This window comes from Danio rerio, chromosome 3 (assembly GCF_052040795.2).
Source record: "Danio rerio strain M-AB ecotype USA chromosome 3, GRCz13ab, whole genome shotgun sequence".
Classification (NCBI taxonomy): Eukaryota; Metazoa; Chordata; class Actinopteri; order Cypriniformes; family Danionidae; genus Danio; species Danio rerio.
In genome coordinates this window covers 66,468,096-66,486,621 of record NC_141023.1, presented here as the reverse complement: position 1 = coordinate 66,486,621, position 18,526 = coordinate 66,468,096, and the positions used below count along the sequence as shown (strand labels likewise).

Genomic DNA, 18,526 nt, shown 5'->3' with positions numbered 1-18,526 from the left:
ATTTTTTTATTTTACTAATTTATTTATTTTAAGTTATATTGTGCTTTGTTTGTATATTATCTGCTGGAAAGTTAAAAAATGTTCAGTGTTAAATAAATATTTTTGAAATTGTATTTTTGTTATTTGATTTATTTCTCTGAAAAGAAACACAAAATAGTAAAAAGCTAATTTTTACTATTTAATTATTGTAATGGTGAAAAAATTGGCAAACTAAATGGAAAAAAATGCAAAACACCGCATTCGGTAATCAGCCTTCGGCCAAGAATTTCATTATTATTCGGCTTCGGCCAAGAATTTCATTTCGGTGCATCCCTATCCTATATTGCTATATATCTCAGATGATGATGTGTTTTGGTTGGCATCATCTAAATAGAGTTCACAAAAAAGTTTGATCAAACCATTTCCCATTTGCTAAAATCTTCTAAACATTTATGCAGTTAACAGTTCATCGAGTTCACAGAGTGACAAAAAGTGTGAAAAACATGCCTTCATTACTTCTAACTAGACATTTGTGTGTGTGTGTGTGTGTGTGTGTGTGTGTGTGTGTGTGTGTGTGTGTGTGTGTGTGTGTGTGTGTGTGTGGCGTTGTGTAAGACATTCAGAATCTAATTGGCCCCAATGGCTGTTTGGCTGCTTCTCCAAAGAAATCCAACCTCCCTATTAAGTCAGATATACATCAGTGGACATTATTATTATTATTTGGACCGTGCGACCTCCAAACGTTGGCGTCCATGGAAGGGGGGGAACTCAAAATGGTAGATGGCAGAAATCAGCAGTGATGACTTTAAATGAAAAAGGCAGGAGACAAACGAAACAACAGTGACGCCAGCGCTGGGTGTTAATGATGCTGAGTGTGTGAGACAGACCAACGGCGTCTCCTAGCAACAGATGATCCAGCGCTCAGACGCGCGGGAGGAAATTAGCCAGTGCTAATAAACTGCAGCGTAGCCGCTCCTGCAGGAGGCCTTTAATGCGGCCCGTCCAGCTGCGCAGCGCTCCGATGCTGTCTTCCTCTTTTAATCAGACGAGTGTGAAATCCAGCCGCTAGACATGTCTTTAGAGAGACTGCTGCTATATCTATATGTTTGTATTTAACAAACAGGTGTATCTAAGTGCACTGTAAACCTTAAATGCAAAGTAATTAAGTTTCATTTCAGGTTTTTAGTTCCCATACTCCCTAAATAAATCTGCATAAACCCTGCAGACGCACAGAGATACAAACAAAGCATGTGTTATAATAAGAGAATGCATGTATTTGTTCACTCAGAATTCAGACATCACTACAAGTTGGCCTGATAAAGTGCACTATGTAGTGTATAGGGAGCGGTTTGGGAGCCTCACCTGGCTCCAGGTCGAGCTGGCAGAGGTACTGGGATGTGCTGAGCGTGACCACGACCACACGGTGGCGCTCCACGTCCTGCCGCGTGGGCATCTGGAAGGTGAAGTGCGCTCCGGAAATCAGGCAGTACTGCTGCACCAGCGGGTGGACCGTCTTCACCCAGCGGTTCCTGAAGTAAACCCTGGACACACACAGACGTTAGGGGTGTTTTGAAAGATGGTGCACGAGTGTCATGAGAAACCGACTCAAAATACACCAAGTGACATCTATTATAGCATGCTACGCTAAATGCTAAAATCTACAGCTGAAAGAAAGTGAAACATTTTTGGCTAATAATACATCAACTGTCTTTTATTTTAGCATGCTATGCTAACTTCTACTATTTAGCGGAAATTAGAAACATGTCATTCATCACAGCTTGCTATGTAAATTCTACTTTATTGGCTGAAAGCAAAAGCTTTTTCAGCTGAAAATTGCAGCAGCTGCTATTTATTATCACATGCTACGCTAAATGCTAACTTCTACTTTTTGGCTAAAGAGCAAAACACACCATTTTTATCTCAATATACATCAAATGTAATTTAGTATAGCATGCTATGCTAACTTGTACTGTTCAGTTGAAAGTAGACAGACCGTTTTCATCTCAAAATACGTCAAATGTCATTTATTATAACATGATATGCTAAATGCTAACTTATACTATTCAGTTGAAAGTAGAAACGGACGGTTTTAAATTCAAAATATGTCAAGCGTCATTTATTATAGCATGCTACGCTACATGCTAAGTTCTACCAATTAGCAAAAAGTAGAAACGGACTGTTTTTCATTTCAAATTACGTCAACTGACATTTATTATAGCATGCTATGCTACATGCTAACTTCTACCGTTCAGCAGAAAGTAGAAACAAAAAATTTTTCATTTCAAAATATGTTTAGCGTCGTTTATAATAGCATGCTATGCTACATGCTAACTTCTACCGTTCAGCAGAAAGTAGAAACGGACTGTTTTTCATTTCAAAATACAATATATGTAATTTATTATAGCATGCTATGCTAACTTCTACCAAATAGCAGAAAGTAGAAAAGAAATTTTTTTCATTTCAAAATATGTTTCGAGTGGTTTATTATACCATGCTATGCTACATGTTAACTAGAAGTAGACACGGAAAGTTTTCCATTTCAAAATACAACAAATGTCATTTATTATAGCATGCTATGCTACATGTTAACTTCTACCAATTAGCAGAAAGTAGAAAAGAATTTTTTTTCATTTCGAAATATGTTTCGCGTGGTTTATTATAGCATGCTATGCTACATGTTAACTAGAAGTAGACACGGAAAGTTTTCCATTTCAAAATACAACAAATGTAATTTATTATAGCATGCTATGCTACATGCTAACTTCTACCAATTAGCAGAAAGTAGAAACGGACTGTTTTCCCATTTCAAAATACAACAAATGTAATTTATTATAGCATGCTATGCTACATGCTAACTTCTACCGTTTAGCAGAAAGTAGAAACTGACTTTTTTCATTTAAAAATACAACAAATGTAATGAATTATAGCATGCTATGCTACATGATAACTTCTACCAATTAGCAAAAAGTAGAAACTGACTATTTCAAAATACGTCAAGCGGCGTTTATTATAGCATGCTACGCTACATGTTAACTTCTACCAATTAGCAAAAAGTAGAAACTGACTATTTCAAAATACGTCATGCGTCATTTATTATAGCATGCTACGCTACATGCTAACTTCTACCAATTAGCAGAAAGTAGAAACGGACTGTTTTTCATTTCAAATTACGTCAACTGACATTTATTATAGCATGCTATGCTACATGTTAACTTCTACCAATTAGCAGAAAGTAGAAAAGAACATTTTTTCATTTCGAAATATGTTTCGCGTCGTTTATTATAGCATGCTATGCTACATGCGAACTAGAAGTAGACACGGAAAGTTTTCCATTTCAAAATACAACAAATGTAATTTATTATAGCATGCTATGCTAAATGCTAACTTCTACTTTTTGTCTAAAAGCAAAAACAAACTGTTTTTAGCTCAAAATTACGCCAACTGTCACTTAATATAGCATGCTAGGCTAAAAGCTATTCAGTGAAACTTTTGTTCAAACAATCAACACCTCTAATTAATTTAGAGATTCAGATATTTATTATTTTCTCAAAACATGTTTTTTTTTATTAAATTGTTGAACGAAAACATGTTGACTGTCATTTATTATAGCAAGGTATGCTAAATTCTACTTTTCGGCTGAAAGCGGAAAGAGACCATTTTTCAGCCATTTCAAACAATATTTACACCATGTTCATGCTTAAATGGTGTTATTGCGAGACGCATACAATTTCAAAATAAAAGACTTCCCTCGTATCAAACTAAATGCCACAAATATCACACCAAAACAACTTAATTAACAAATCAATACAAATTTACATATTATAGAAAAATTGACAATAATAATAAGCAATAAGTGTTACCTGAGAGGTCGTGCGTGTGGATTTCCCGCCTCCACGTAAGGATGAAGGTAATCTTTAATGTACAAATCGGCGGCGCTGTTCGAATGTGTGCAGATCAGAACCCTGAAACAGAGGAAAAACAAATAAAGAAACACAAAGCGTCTCAACCATGTTCAATTCCTCTGCTCCTCAAGGCTAGTCCTCGTCTTTTTCACCACAGGACATTTCGATTCGTCGTTTAACACACATTTATACACAAACAAAACGTGCTTTTCGGCTAACGGTGAAAGTCTATGAGGCAAGAGGATGTGGAGATACACCATTCACTTTTACTACAGAGTGGATCCACAAAGCAAGACTTTATTTAGGGAAGTGCTGATTTGTCAGTGGCCGGAAATGGATTTTTTTCCATGGAAAGAGATAAATGGGCGAAAGTAGGAGCAAAAAAGGGGGTTATGCAGTGCTTTTTCACTCTTGACAACACTAAAAGTGTTAAATTAAACTCCTGCATGTCTACAAGATATTTAGATATGTACATTTAGAGTTTAGAGCTTAACTGATCTATCACTGATGTAATTTGAGGTAAATGTAACGCAATGTAACTTGAGGTACAAATGTATCCCCTGAAGAGAATTCATGATGGCATTACTGTTTATTTACTTTGTGTTATTTTATTTTATATTGTTTTTTTTATTCCCTCATCTGTAAGGGGTTGAATTGTAAGGAAGGAGTTTGTTTAAAATTAAGAAGAAAAAAAAATACTAAAATAAAATTGGGAAAATAAATAAATAAATAATAATAAAAACATACAAAAAATTGAGGAAAAATTGTGGAAAAAAAGGAGAAAAAAATGAAACAGGAAAAATACAGGGAGAAAAATAAATAAAGAAATTTAGAAAAAAGAAATTCAGAAAAAAATAAAACAAAAATATTTGGAAAAAATAAATGAATAAATAAATAAATAATAAAAATAATAATAATAAAGATTTAAGGGGGAAAAAATCATAGAATATAAACGAAATAAGCAAAAATAAAATAAAGAGAGAGGAAAAAATAAAATAAAAAATAATATTGAAAAAAATTTATTCAGGAAAAAATGAGAGATAGAAAAAAAAAACAAAAAAAATCTAGAAAATAAATTAACTCTGTAAAAGTAAATAATAATAATAATAATAATATAAAAAAATAAGGGGGGAAAATTGTTGAAAAAATAAAATCGGGAAAAATAAATAAATAAATAAATAAATAAAGGAAACAAGCGGGAAAATAATGGGGGGGGGGTGGAATAAATATTTATTAATCAATCAAATTTTAAAAAGAGAGAGAGAAAAGAATTTAATCTGGGAAAAAAAAGAGGGAATGAAAAATTAACCTGAAAAAAAAAAAATCAAATAAATATAAAAAAGGGGGGGGGGGGGAAATATATTGGGGGAAAGAAAATAAAAATGTGGGGAAAAAATTGAAAAAATTAAAACAAAATAATCTGGAAAAAATTAAGAAATAAAAATAATAATAATAAAGAATTGAAGTGGAAAAAAATAAAATCTGGAAAAAAATAAATGAATAAATAATAAAATCTGGAATTTTTATATTTAATTTTAAAAAATCTAAATAATAATAAAAAGACAACCAAATTAGGTGTTTTTTTGTCGCGCTCACCGTGACTCGGGCTGCTTGAGGATGTGTTTGACAGCCTGGGCCAGCGTGAAGGTCTTGCCGGTGCCGTAGGGCCCGATGATGAGCACCGGCGGGAGGTTGATGGAGAGCGGGGTGGTGATGGCCAGAATCGCCTCCTTCTGCTTGGCATTCAGACGCGGATCCAGCTGCTCGTCCCACTGCCTGTGGCAGAGAGAGAGAGAGAGGGAGAGAGAGGGAGAGAGAGAGAGAGAGAGAGAGAGCTGACATACTGCCTACTGACACACTGACACGTCCTGCTAGTGCAGCTGCTGCTCTCCGTGAGGGATGTAGCACTGCTGGAGAGCCATGGGATGATGTTTGGGGAAAAGTCAAGGTTTTAAAACCAATAATACTATAATAACTTGCTAGTGACATGCTAATCACATTACTTGGCATGTTGTTAGCATGTTTAAAGTACAAACTAGCATGTTGACAGTATGTTAATTAACATGATTCTAGTATAAAGTAGCCTGTTTTAGCATGACTCCATATGAATTGGCATGTGTTTAACATGTTTCTGTTACACAGAACATGACAAGCATTACGTTGTCTCTGTGTGTGTGTGTCTGAGAGTCTCTCTGTGCAGTCACTGATGTGCATCTGTGTGCGCAGTGGTACCTGTTGGGACTCCAGGGGATTGTGGGAGTGAGGCTGATGTCTGGAAACAGGATACTGTTATCTCTGACGCGGTCCAGAGCGTAGTGCATCTCACACAGAGGGAGCCTGTTCAGCTGAAACTGCAGCTCCACCTGACACAAACACACACAAACACACACACACAAACACACACACACACACACACACACACACACACACACACACACACACACGGGGTTTATTCACACACTCTCATGCATCAGCATGTGCTACAGACAACACCTCCAGCAGATGACTGAAAACACCTTTAAAAGAGGATAAAAGAAACCAGGGCTGCAAGATACAGGCTCAATATGCGATGTTTTACATTAGTAGTTGTCATATTAGTATAGTAGTATTGCAATAATTATATATTCTGTTTATATTAATCTTCATTTTATAAATAATGTTAAAAAATAATAATAAAATCACAGCCTGCAGAAACACTTTGATTGACATTCTCCCTTTGTATGATGTCATCAGAGGGGGAAAGCCCCGCCCACTAGTGACCATCTCCCCCTCATTAGCATAGGACTTTAGTCCTGCTTTTAAATCTGCAGCTATGTTGACGCTCATAGATTTGTAGCTCCGCCCTCTTCTAAAAAGAGCACTATCTCATTTGCATTTAAAGCGACAGTCACCAAAACGCCACAATTAGTATCAAAGCCTAATAGGGGCAGTTTCAGAAATAGGGAACATTATTAGTGTGGTATTTTGTGCTGAAACTTCACACACACACACACACACACACACACTCTAGGGTCTTGGTTTACACCTTGTAAAAACATGCATCATAGGCATGATATACCTGCAGCTCCTGATCGGCCACCAGCCCCAGCTCATCACAGCACTCCTTACAGACCCGCAGGAAGATGTAATCCTTCGTTTTCTCCTCAATTAACGCCTCGTAAACGCGCTCCTTGGCTCCCGCCGGCTGGTTCTGGCCCATGCGCTCTTTAAAAACGGGCAGCAGGAGCACAGAGTTGACCTTCGTCATGACCAGTCTGCCGGCCAGCGTGTCTTCAGACAGAGTCTCCGTCAGCTTGAAGCGTGCAAACAGTTGTCCGTTCTGAGCGTATTTGGCACCGCCTGAAATGCCCGTCAGCATGAAGCTCGTCACCAGCTGCAGGTTAACCTTAATGTTGAACCTGTGAGGGAAACACACGAACCGGGATATTTAGGAAAACAAGGTAGTAAATAAATAGAGAAGTAAAGAAGGTAAGTAAATAAATAAATAAATGTGTAAATAAATAAATAAATAAAGTAGTTAAGTAAATTAATTAATTAATTAAGAACTACAAAAACAAGTAGGTAGATAGCAGTTATATAATTAAACACATGAATAAGTAAATAATGAACCAAGTAAACAGTAAAGTAATTAAGTAAATAAATAAACAATTAAGCAGGTAGGCAAGTAAATGAAAATATATAAGCAAACAAACAAACAAATAAATAAATAAATACGCAAGTACATAAATAAAATAAAATAACACAAAAAGTAGGTAGGTAAGTAAATAAAGTAGGTAGTTGAGTAAATAAATAAATACATAAGCAAATGAACAAACAAATAAAGTAAACAAATAAGCAAATAAGTACGTAATTAAGTAAATAAATACAAAACAAATAAATGTACGAATTAGAAGGTAAGCAAGTACATAAATAAATGCGTTAAACAAATAAGTAGGTAGGTGTGCAGTTAAGTACATAAATACATAAATATGTAAATAATCAGGTAAGAAAGTAAACAAATAAGCAAACAAACAAAGTAAGTAAATAAACAAACAAACAGACATAAGCAAAGAAATAAGATAAAAAAGTAAATAATTTAATAAGTAGTGAAGTAAATAAATGAACAAATAAAAAGTAAATAAATAATTAAATAAGTAGAGAAGTAAATAAATGAACAAATAAAAAGTAAATAAATAATTAAATAAGTAGAGAAGTAAATAAATGAACAAATAAAAAGTAAATAAATAATTAAATAAGTAGAGAAGTAAATAAATGAACAAATAAAAAGTAAATAAATAATTAAATAAGTAGAGAAGTAAATAAATGAACAAATAAAAAGGCAAATAAATAAGTAGAGAAGTAAATAAATAAACAAATAAAAAAGCAAATAAATAACTAAATAAGTAGAGAAGTAAATAAATGAACAAATAAAAAGGCAAATAAATAAGTAGAGAAGTAAATAAACAAATAAAAAAGCAAATAAATAAGGAGAGAAGTAAATAAATGAACAAATAAAAAGTAAATAAATAATTAAATAAGTAGAGAAGTAAATAAATGAACAAATAAAAAGGCAAATAAATAAGTAGAGAAGTAAATAAATAAACAAATAAAAAAGCAAATAAATAACTAAATAAGTAGTGAAGTAAATAAATGAACAAATAAAAAGGCAAATAAATAAGTAGAGAAGTAAATAAACAAATAAAAAGGCAAATAAATAAGTAGAGAAGTAAATAAACAAATAAAAAGGCAAATAAATAAGTAGAAGTAAATAAACAAATAAAAAAGCAAATAAATAAGGAGAGAAGTAAATAAACAAATAAAAAAGCAAATAAATAATTAAATAAGTTGGCAAGTAAATAAAGAAGTAAAAATAGCAAATGTTAACACTAAAAACCTCAGATTTGGTTTTTAATGCTTCCTGGGGACACATTTTTAAAAACATCCCATTGTGTAAATATACATTTATTCAGTTTTAATATTAATTTCAGTAGTACTATTGAACACTGCGCAATTGGTAATATGAATCATGTACAGGAAAGTTAGTGAAGTAGTATCTTATGTCTTTTAGTAGACACATTAAACAAGAGACTTACTTTATTTACCAAACATGTGGACCGAATGGGACTAACATTGCAAACCTTGGATAAAAGTCAAAAAGTAGCGCATTTATTTATTTTTTAAATAGTTTTTCTACATTTTTCGAGTGCCTTGGACTGATTTTTGCTGTTTATTCTGATGAATCCCTTACCCAAAGAGCACCGACACATTATTTAAGCTACCGCTGAGCACTTATTGTGTAAGTTTAGTAGTTTATTTCATGTTTTAAGATCAAGTTATGCTCCCAAAAATATCAGCAGAATGATTTTACAAGCTTCTGTGCAGAAATAAGTCTCTCATTGGTCACTATGCAGCATATGCATGCCTTATTTTGCATGTCAAATCTATAACTACACTAATTAAAGCATAACATTGAACAAAATAACTGCTAATGTAAAACTGCTGCAGTCTCAAATATAGACATCAAAACTATTTTAACAACTCCCAGTCAATGCTATTTAAAGAAACACCAGTGACCTCTAGTGGTGGACTATAGGAGTGAATAATAAAACTACTGAAGGATCATTTGGAGTTTTGCCTTTATGAAGACACAATGACTTTATTAATCAGTGATGTGAGTCATGTCAGAGATGTATGGATGCAGTCCTCCAAGCTCATGATGGAGTCAGACACAATATTCACTCTGTCTCCACTGCAGCAGGACTTTATATTCTATACTGGACATTATTTCTGTTCAGTGATGACACTTTAGTCTGAGCAGAGTCAGACCGCACTGTCCTGATCAAATCATTAATAATCAAGGCATGATCAGATTTTGTTGTGCTTAAATCATCTAGAGGCCTTCGCCTTTAATATAAGCCACTTCTGACACCAAATCCTCAACTAGCACCCCTGAGCAGACGTGCTGCACTACTCACTTGCTGACTTCCTTGTACTGCGCGATCTCCTCGATGTAGAGCAGGTCGTGCAGCCGCGGCTGGTAGTTGTCTCTGGTGAGGGTTTTGTCCAGGACGGACTGCGTAAAGAGCTGGTCGGCGGACAGCGGGATCTGGTAGCGGGTCAGCAAGCTGCGCTCCAGGTCCATGTTCTCATTCGGGACGAACTCCACGATGGTTTTGCAGGACGAGTCCCAGCGCTTGGCCGTCATCAGGAGCTGCTGCCGCGCCTGCAACAGGTGCTCCAGGTCTGCGGGATTACAGGTAGAGGAGGAGGAGGAGAAAACACTGACTTTAAACATCACAAGAAACTAAAATCAAGTTTTTTTCTTACGAACCAATCGAGGAAAATATATTTATTTATGCTGTTTTGGAGTGAATCACTTTGGTCAACGCTTGAACGAGTCCTCGTAAAAACGAAATTAAGACTTTAATACCTTTTAAGGGCCTTCATTTTCTCATTATTGATTTACATAGATATATACACTAGATGTCGCCTGGCCTATTGTTGTCTATTGGAAGGAATGCGTCAATAGCGCCGCCATCTTGCTACAGGGTAGCGCTCCTTTGAAATGAATGCGGGACCAAGGTACAGTGGAGGACTGTGGCCACATAAAGCCAGAGATATACACATATACACATATATCTATGATCGGGAGTTTTCCTGGATGTTAGTATGTCATTTTTTTTTTCTAATTATGAAAATTATAATTTTACATCACTTTTCTACATTGATGGATCAGTGACCGCACGGGCATTCCTGACAAAAAGCTTGTGTTTGTGTGTACAGAAATGTACTATTCACCCTCCCTGTTAAATCTGATCTAATCATGTCTTGAAACACAGCTCCTCTCCTGCTTTCACTTCTCATACTGACGGAGAGAGCGACTCGTTTGTGAATGAATCCCCCGAACGACTCTTTCACTAACGTTAGCCGACAATAATACAAGTTTCTGGCAGCGCAGCATCTCGTTGTAATATTTCTTTTGCATTGTTTGCTGATTTTATTCAACAAGACTAGCATAAGCCGAGTGTTTAGTGCGAGTTGGAGCTGCTTTGCCGTATGATGAATGCAGTAAGTGACTGTCATCATCAATAACGTTACCTGATTAGCACAAAAGTTCAGAACATACAAAAACAGAGAAAACGTAATATTACCTATGAAATGTTCTGCCTTTGTGCTTTGTTTTCTTTGTCTGCTCGTTACTACACCCGTAGACAGCGCTAAAGTCCCGCATCTTCACGTAATAACACTGTCTTGACTAGTGCGGTTGAATGACATTTGTCCTGGGAGCACTGTACCAATGTGGCGGCGCTATTGACGCATGCTCAGGGTCCCTATGCGATATCTAGTGTATATATCTATGATTGATATATCGACACCCTGATGTTAATACTGCCATCGTCTCGCTGCGGTCCTACCTTCGATGGAAGCGGCGTCCACCATCACTCTCTGCATTAGCACCGGCTCGCAGCCCAAATCAAAGACCACGGTCTGCCGGAAGGTGCCGAAGATCTCTGTGCTGAAGGCGATCTCCACTGTGTAGATGCAGTGGTCCATCCCGTTCTGCACCGGGCTGGCGGCACTCCACTCCTGACAGCCGCCCGGGCACACCGGCTGCGGCTCCAGGGCCGAGGCGTCTCCGGCAGACACCGCCGCGATGGAGAAATGAGGCCGGTTGGCGTCGTACAGCAAAGCGATGCGCTGGAGAGTGCGGACCGGCTGCAGGGGACACCGCAAAAGTCAAGCTCTTATTCAATCATTTGAAGGGCATTGATGCTTTTGGAAGCTGATTGGACGGGGCTGTGTGTAGTATAGTGTGTCTACAATCATACTGGAGTGATAGAAACACAACAAGTCTCTTTAATTAAATGTCCTGATGTTAAAATAAGATCGAAACCCCAAGGATTCTAATGCTGCGATTACACCAGACGCGGCACGTGCGTCTTGCGCGAGGGATTTACATGTTAAGTCAATGCAAACGCGTGAATAGACATCCTGCGGCGCGATATGCGCGAATGACGCAAATTGCGCGAATGGCGCGGGGCGAATTGAGCGCTTTGCGCGTTTGACGCGCTTAACGAGCGTTTCGCGCGAATCTCTCGAATTCGAAAATCTGAACTTCAGCGTACATTCGCGCCGCGTTAACCAATCAGAAGCTTGCTCTTGTGGGGGCGTGATTGTGACGTAGAACCTGTTGTCGGTGTTCCGAGGGGAAATCTTCCAGCCTTCACCGACAACAGTTCATCAAACTGGGCTTGGCTCAGTCAGAAGCACCGCTGAAAGCCTCCGTCATCCAGGTTCAGTTTCGGGAGGAGTTTATGAGCTCACAGAGCTGGATGCACCTCTGAAAGGATGTAGTGGACTCACACACAACCCTAAACGTATCGACGCTGTTTTTCAGTCTTCATAAAGCACATAAACACTGTTATTTTCTTCAAAAATCCATGTTAGCCATTTAGCTATGAAGCTAGAGTCACCGGGCAGACAGAAGCCCTGCCCATCACGCGAATCTGCGTCTGTTCTGAAGTGAATTTGATGCGCGAATGAAGCGGGGTTTGACGTGCGAATGAAGCGAGTAAACTCAAATGTTCACGCGGCTACTCCGCACGTTCCGCGTCTGGTGTGAACACAGCATTAGGCCAACCACAACGTGACGTAGGAGCGATTTATCCGCACGCGATTTATCCGCACGTTCCGCGTCTGGTGTGAACACAGCATTAGGCCAACCACAACGTGACGTAGGAGTGCAGTTTGCCCCGCCCACAGGATTGATTGACAAGCATATTAACGTCTTTCTGCAGTAACGCGTATACACATGTCCACAGAACAGGATTTGCTAAGAAACTGGGATTAAAAGCTCTGTTTCAACTCTCTGTGATCATCTGCAGCTCAACAATGAGCTTTACAAGGTTAAACATTTCTAAATCAGAGCATGTTTGTAATCAAGTCAAGATTGTAAAATCGCTATGTAGTTCATCACCGCTGCAACCATCACAGCCGCATGGTGTCAGTAAACAAGTGTGTGTACTGTTTAATATAGAGTAGAAGTGCTAGAGGGTCCAAACCTTGCAGAAGAGCGTGAACGTCCAGGAGTGGGATGATTTCTTGGTGTTGACGGTAATGGAGAGATCTGAGCTGTGCTCCACTGTAACTCCATCCACACAGTCATTCATCTGCAGGACAACACACACAACCAATAGACCAATTACCAACCTACGTCACACATGATGTCACTCGGGTCCCCGGTTGTAAAAAAAAAAAAAGGACAGGCTGCAATGGGGAAAAATGTTGTTTTGTGCGGCAGTATACAGGCTAACGGTGGCATTATTCTTTTATTATTCAGCTTCACCGCCGCCTTAATGCCAGATGTACAAGTGGCTCAAACTCGCTCATCTTGAGGCAGGAACCGTGCAACAACTTTAACGATGAGGTAAACACAAAACAAAACTTTCCATCCGGAGCTCCTTCACGGGACTCCACACTTGTAAACAATCTGATATACAGCCACCTCGCGCTGCTACTCATGTGACATAGCTCTTATATAATATGTGGGGATAAGGACTGTACTGTACCACTCTTTCGGGCGTGAGTGAGTTGATCCACTTCTCGATGAGCGCCTCCATGTAGTTCTCGCTGAAGTGTTTGCCCTCCTGCTGCTGCTTGAGGCGGATGAGGCGCGAGGCGTAGCGCCGCTGCCATTCGGTCAGCTCCTCCTGAGAGTGAGCAGAGGTGCACTGAGCTCCGTACCGGCACAGACCCTGCTCCAAAAACCTGCACAACAGCACATGATATTAGACTAGATATCCTTTAAGACACTAGTGTTCAGCTTAAAGGCTTCACTAGGGTAATTAGGGTAAAGTTAGGGTAATTAGGCAAGTCATTGTATAACAGTGGTTTGTTCTGGAGACAATCCAAAACTAATATTGCTAAAGGGGGCGAATAATATTGACATTAAAATGACTTTAAAACTATTAAAAACTGCTTTTTTTCTAGCGGAAACAAAACAAATAAGACTTTCTCCAGTAGAAAAAACATTACAGAAAACACTCCTGAATCCTGAAAAATTCCTGAATCTGTTCAACATCATTTAAGGAGATATTATGGCCCGTTTCCACTGAGTGGTACGGTACGGTTCGGTTTTATGGCCGTTTCCACTGTCAAAAGGCGTACAGAACCAAACCGTACCACTTTTTCGGGAGCCTTTCGAAAGGGTCCCAAACTGCAGAAAGGGTCCCAAAAGGTGGAGCTAGACGCGCAGCTGAACGCTATTGGTTTACAGAGATACGTCATTCGTAGACGCAACAAGCCAGAATGTAAACAAAGGACCCGCCATGTTTGAAATACACAGCGAGAGATTACATCGGAATTATAAATACATATGCAGCCATGGTCGATCCTGCAAACAAACCCTGTCGTGGTCATGATAAACAGCCACAAAGCCATGGAGAAGAGCGGATTTACCCTGTGCCGTGTAGTTTTTTTACGAACCAGTCTGAAGCTCGAGTGGTTTCGCTTTCTAACAAACTTCTTGAGCTGATGATAATAACATGCACTTGATTATTGACAAGCTTTTGGAAACCTGATCCTGTGAGAAGCTGACAAACGCGAGAGTGACACATTCAGAAAGAAAAGGACAAACGCGAGAGTGGAGCGCGGGAAAAAAGGCGAAGCCAAGGAGCACGTTATTTCTTCAGCAAACGTGACCAAACTTCCTTGTTTTAATCTTTATTATCATCTTTTGGACTATTATGAACTGGGAATGATGGAATGACTCTCTAACAGAGGCTTCATGTGCTGCTGAAGATTACAGACACAGATGAGAGGTTTACTCTGACTGTAGGCTATACTTTGTGTTGTTTTGAACCTAATTAACGACGAAATGTCTGCTTTGTGTAGTTCTTCTGTAGTTGGTAACATATCAGGGACAGTAAGGGTCTGTATGTGTTCATATATGTTCATTTATTTATTTATTTAATATAATTACAGACATTACAGTAGGCTATTTCGCACCGTCATTGATCTGCAGTTATAATCAACTCCTGTTTATAGAAAAGTTAGTAATAAACATTTATACACAAGTATTTATGTGTGCAAAAGCGTCTGTTTTGTGAGAAGTGCTTTTCATATGATATGTGAGCGACCTGTGCAGCTTTATTGTAGACATTTTCTCGAGCGAAAATGACGCCGACTGAAACTTTGCCATACACATCGCCCACCAATAGGGGATCCTTGGTAGTGGAAACGCAAGCCTGATAAAGGTGACCCGTACCGACCCGAACCGTACCAGTCAGTGGAAACGAGCCATTAGAAAAAAATTCACAGGAGGGAGAATAATTTTGATGTCAACTGTGTGTGCCACTGTATAACCAAGCATATCTTTACAAATCTGTCTATTCATTTGCCCAAAGCACTAGTTTACCTTTTGCACAATGTGTATTCTTCACTACTAGTGACCCCTCGAGGAGGAGGACGAAACTGCCAGCCCTCCTGAACATCTGAGAGAGAGAGATTGAAAATATACGTACTTAAAATATATCACAATGTTTATATAGAACACTAACATTTTACATTCAGCTTTAAATAATTACATTTCTATTATAGCGATCGTGTAAATAAATAAGTCAATTCTCATCTGTGCAGAAGTCAAAGATAGAAAGAGGAAAAGAAGGATGGCGTGTTGAAGCAAACACACACTCAGATTAAAGACGTGTAGTGAAACTGAAGAGGAACTTACCCTCCTCGTTCTCTTCAGAAAACACCACTTTACTCCTCGCCGCCTGCAGAAAGAGAGAGAGCTTATTCTACCTACACAAAATCCATTTATAATTTTGATCTTTTATCTATAATAAAAAGACGTTGACAGGGTTCCCACTTATGGAAGGTAAATCCTGCCAATTTTAAATAAATCAAATAAACATTGGAAGTGAAAATGAAAATCAGATTAACAATTTCATTTTAAAACACTGTTCGCAAAATATCTGCCAAAATGGAAAATGAAATTAAATTATTTCATTTTTATTTTCATTTTCACTTTGACAACACATCGTCCCTGTCAAATCAATAATTAAAATGAAGTTGCCGATTTAACATTTCATTTTCACTGCATTTCCGCATCAAGACAGCCAATATTAAAATGAAAAGCCAAACTGAAAAATAAAATGCAAACACAATTTTTACAAAGCGTGTTATTAATGTTCACGCTATAATAGTGACACAATTCAAATTAAAATGTAACTTTAAGCTTTCCTTTTATTGACACTTTTTCATTTCAGTTTTCATTTGCGATTTCATTTTCAATTTCAAGTTGTATGCAAAGCCTATGCTAATCAGTGGGAGGGGCGTATTCGAGTGACGTCGAGTGCTTTCACACACAGAGCCCGAGGGCAGAAGCACGGTTTTGATGGATGGGACGGCGTTAGTTACTAGTGTAAATACAGTATAACAGAAGTAAAATGGCAAAACTGTTAGTCAGCTTTTACGTGAAGCAGCTGCTGCATTGGTAGAGCAAGAGGAACACGGGACACAGGAGAACCAAACGTCAAACTTCCGTCCCGCAGCAGGAGTCGCGGACTTCCTCAGTGGGCAGAGAAACTGCAGCGTAAGTGCGGTAGGCCTTGTGATGCAGTCGTATTGTATATACTGTATTAGGTCTTGTGACGTTAACAACATGTTAGTCCTAAAATCGTTGAAAGACAGCTAAATCAGCTCGGTAAAGTTGTTTTTTTGTTTGATATTCGCCAAAGTCATGCACGCAGTGTTAGGGATCATCTGCAAATTACACCGACAGAACCAAAACAAAAATCTCTCCTGTAGTCAGTTTAGTCCCTAGAAATGTTAAGTCAATGCAAAGATGCGAATACACATCCTGAGGTGCGATTCACACGAATGAAGCGGTGCAGGTTGATCGTTTTGGCAGCTGTGGTTGCCAGAACTTTTCCATTAAAATATAATACAAAACATAAAATAAATAAAACCGCATGTCATTGATTTTTTATAGCATTATTCACCAGTGTTTTGGAAGATGAACATTTACATGTAATGCCTTTAGTTTCACAGTCTAAAACGCAACCATAAGCAGGTATAAACACTCCAATCTACATCACTAATGGAAAAAAAAAATCTGAAAAAGCACAGTAACGTCAACAAAAAGGCATAATAAAATGAAGTGTAAGAATTCTGGGAATGTCAATTTACAGTAATTACCAGTATATATTAGGGAAACATACCTTTAACCAGGTTACAGACTGGTTAACTGTTGCATTTTACAGCATTACTGTTGAAATTACAGTCATTTTTTACAGTGTATGTTTGCTTTTAATTATTTTTGAGTGTAGGAACCCTGAGTTTATGACAAAAAAAGACATCAAAAAGCAATACATATTACATAAAATAAGATTCAGAACAGCTTTTAAAGGTTTACTTTATCAATGTGTTCCTGCTAAAAGTCATTAAAACCAAAGTGTATGTTTAACAGTGTGTCTGCTCATGCAATATTGACATTTTTGAGGAACTTTGGCCTGCAGGACGAGACCAAACCCGTGATTTATGAGCAAAAACTTGCTCTTGCTAAAAAGCTGCGTTGAGATCAGTTCTTGAATCTTCAAGGAGTGACACGCTGCTTCTAAAACAGGAAGTAAGAGTCAAAAACAAACCTCTATTTCTGAGAGGAGCCTCTTCAGTCTCGTCATGTCTTTAGTCATGATCCCATTCTACAACAAGCACAACGCAAAGTAAATGTCAAGCAGCACTATGAAAGAGCAGCTAAAATGATAGTTTATGTATATTTATATATATATTGTAATTAACAGTTTAAAGCAAAATTGCAAAATAGAGCACATTGTAAAATTGTACATCAACATGTGACAGTGTGAAAATGAGAAATAAATGTGGAGCGGTGCATGATTTTGTTCTTTAGGAGCCGATTAGATTGTTGAAGACGGGCAATGCTAACGAAAAAGGAGGAAGATGGAAAATGACAAAGTCAGAGCAGAAGAGAGACACCCACTGACAGCTCAGCTTAACTGCCTAATAGCCCCGCCCTAAAACACAGATAGTCCCACCCCAAACGAGAAAGTCCTGCTCTAAACACTAATAGCTCCGTCCTCAATGACTGATAGCCCTTCCCTGCCTAAAACACTGATAGTCCCACCCTAAATGCCTGATAGCCCCGCACTTATGCTCCGTCTTAAATGACTGATAGTCCCGTTTTAAAAAACTGATATCCCAGCCTGATCTCACGAGAAAACGTAAGTATTTTACGTTTTGCCAGTTTAGTGGCTAATACGTACGAATTCGTTCGAGTTCAGTCGCACGAAATGGTACGATTTTAAAAAGGAGGCGTGGCACCTGACCCCACCCCTAACCCCAACCGTCATTGGGGGATAAGCAAATCATACTAAATTGTACGAATTAGATCGCACGAATTCATACGAATTAGCCACTAAATGAAAAAGTTACGAATTGCCGTGAGATTGTGTTGGATATCCACACCCTAAACCACTGATAGACCCACTTTAAAGCGCACAGCATTATCCCTAAAACACTGCTAGACCCGCACTAAAAATAAAAGCAGTACTGCTCTAACACTGATAGACCCGCCCAAAAAAGAGAGCACCACCCTAAAACACTGATAGCTTCACCCTAAAATAAAAAGAAGTACCGCCCTAAGA

At 38.1% G+C, this 18,526-nt stretch overlaps 1 protein-coding gene and 1 long non-coding RNA gene across 5 annotated transcripts in view; one reads left to right on the top strand and one right to left on the bottom strand.

The window, feature by feature from the left end:
- The window catches only part of helz (helicase with zinc finger), an 86,621-nt gene that overhangs the window by 52,084 nt on the left and 16,011 nt on the right, over positions 1-18,526 (bottom strand). For 3 of the 4 annotated variants that reach the window (XM_087242423.1, XM_087242425.1, NM_213266.1), the window contains 12 exon segments: positions 17,510-17,566; positions 15,592-15,634; positions 15,277-15,352; positions 13,430-13,628; positions 12,923-13,030; positions 11,276-11,576; positions 9,836-10,103; positions 6,940-7,279; positions 6,114-6,244; positions 5,478-5,657; positions 3,840-3,941; positions 1,342-1,520 (listed from right to left, as the gene is read on the bottom strand). In XM_087242423.1, coding sequence (XP_087098549.1) covers positions 1,342-1,520; positions 3,840-3,941; positions 5,478-5,657; positions 6,114-6,244; positions 6,940-7,279; positions 9,836-10,103; positions 11,276-11,576; positions 12,923-13,030; positions 13,430-13,628; positions 15,277-15,352; positions 15,592-15,634; positions 17,510-17,557 — 1,975 coding nt within the window. In that variant the 5' untranslated portion in view covers positions 17,558-17,566. 4 annotated transcript variants of the gene reach the window in all.
- On the top strand, positions 31-4,581 carry LOC147846138 (uncharacterized). Its single transcript, XR_015481521.1, has 3 exons — positions 31-2,330; positions 2,414-3,131; positions 3,305-4,581. It is a non-coding gene; the product is annotated as an uncharacterized LOC147846138 (long non-coding RNA).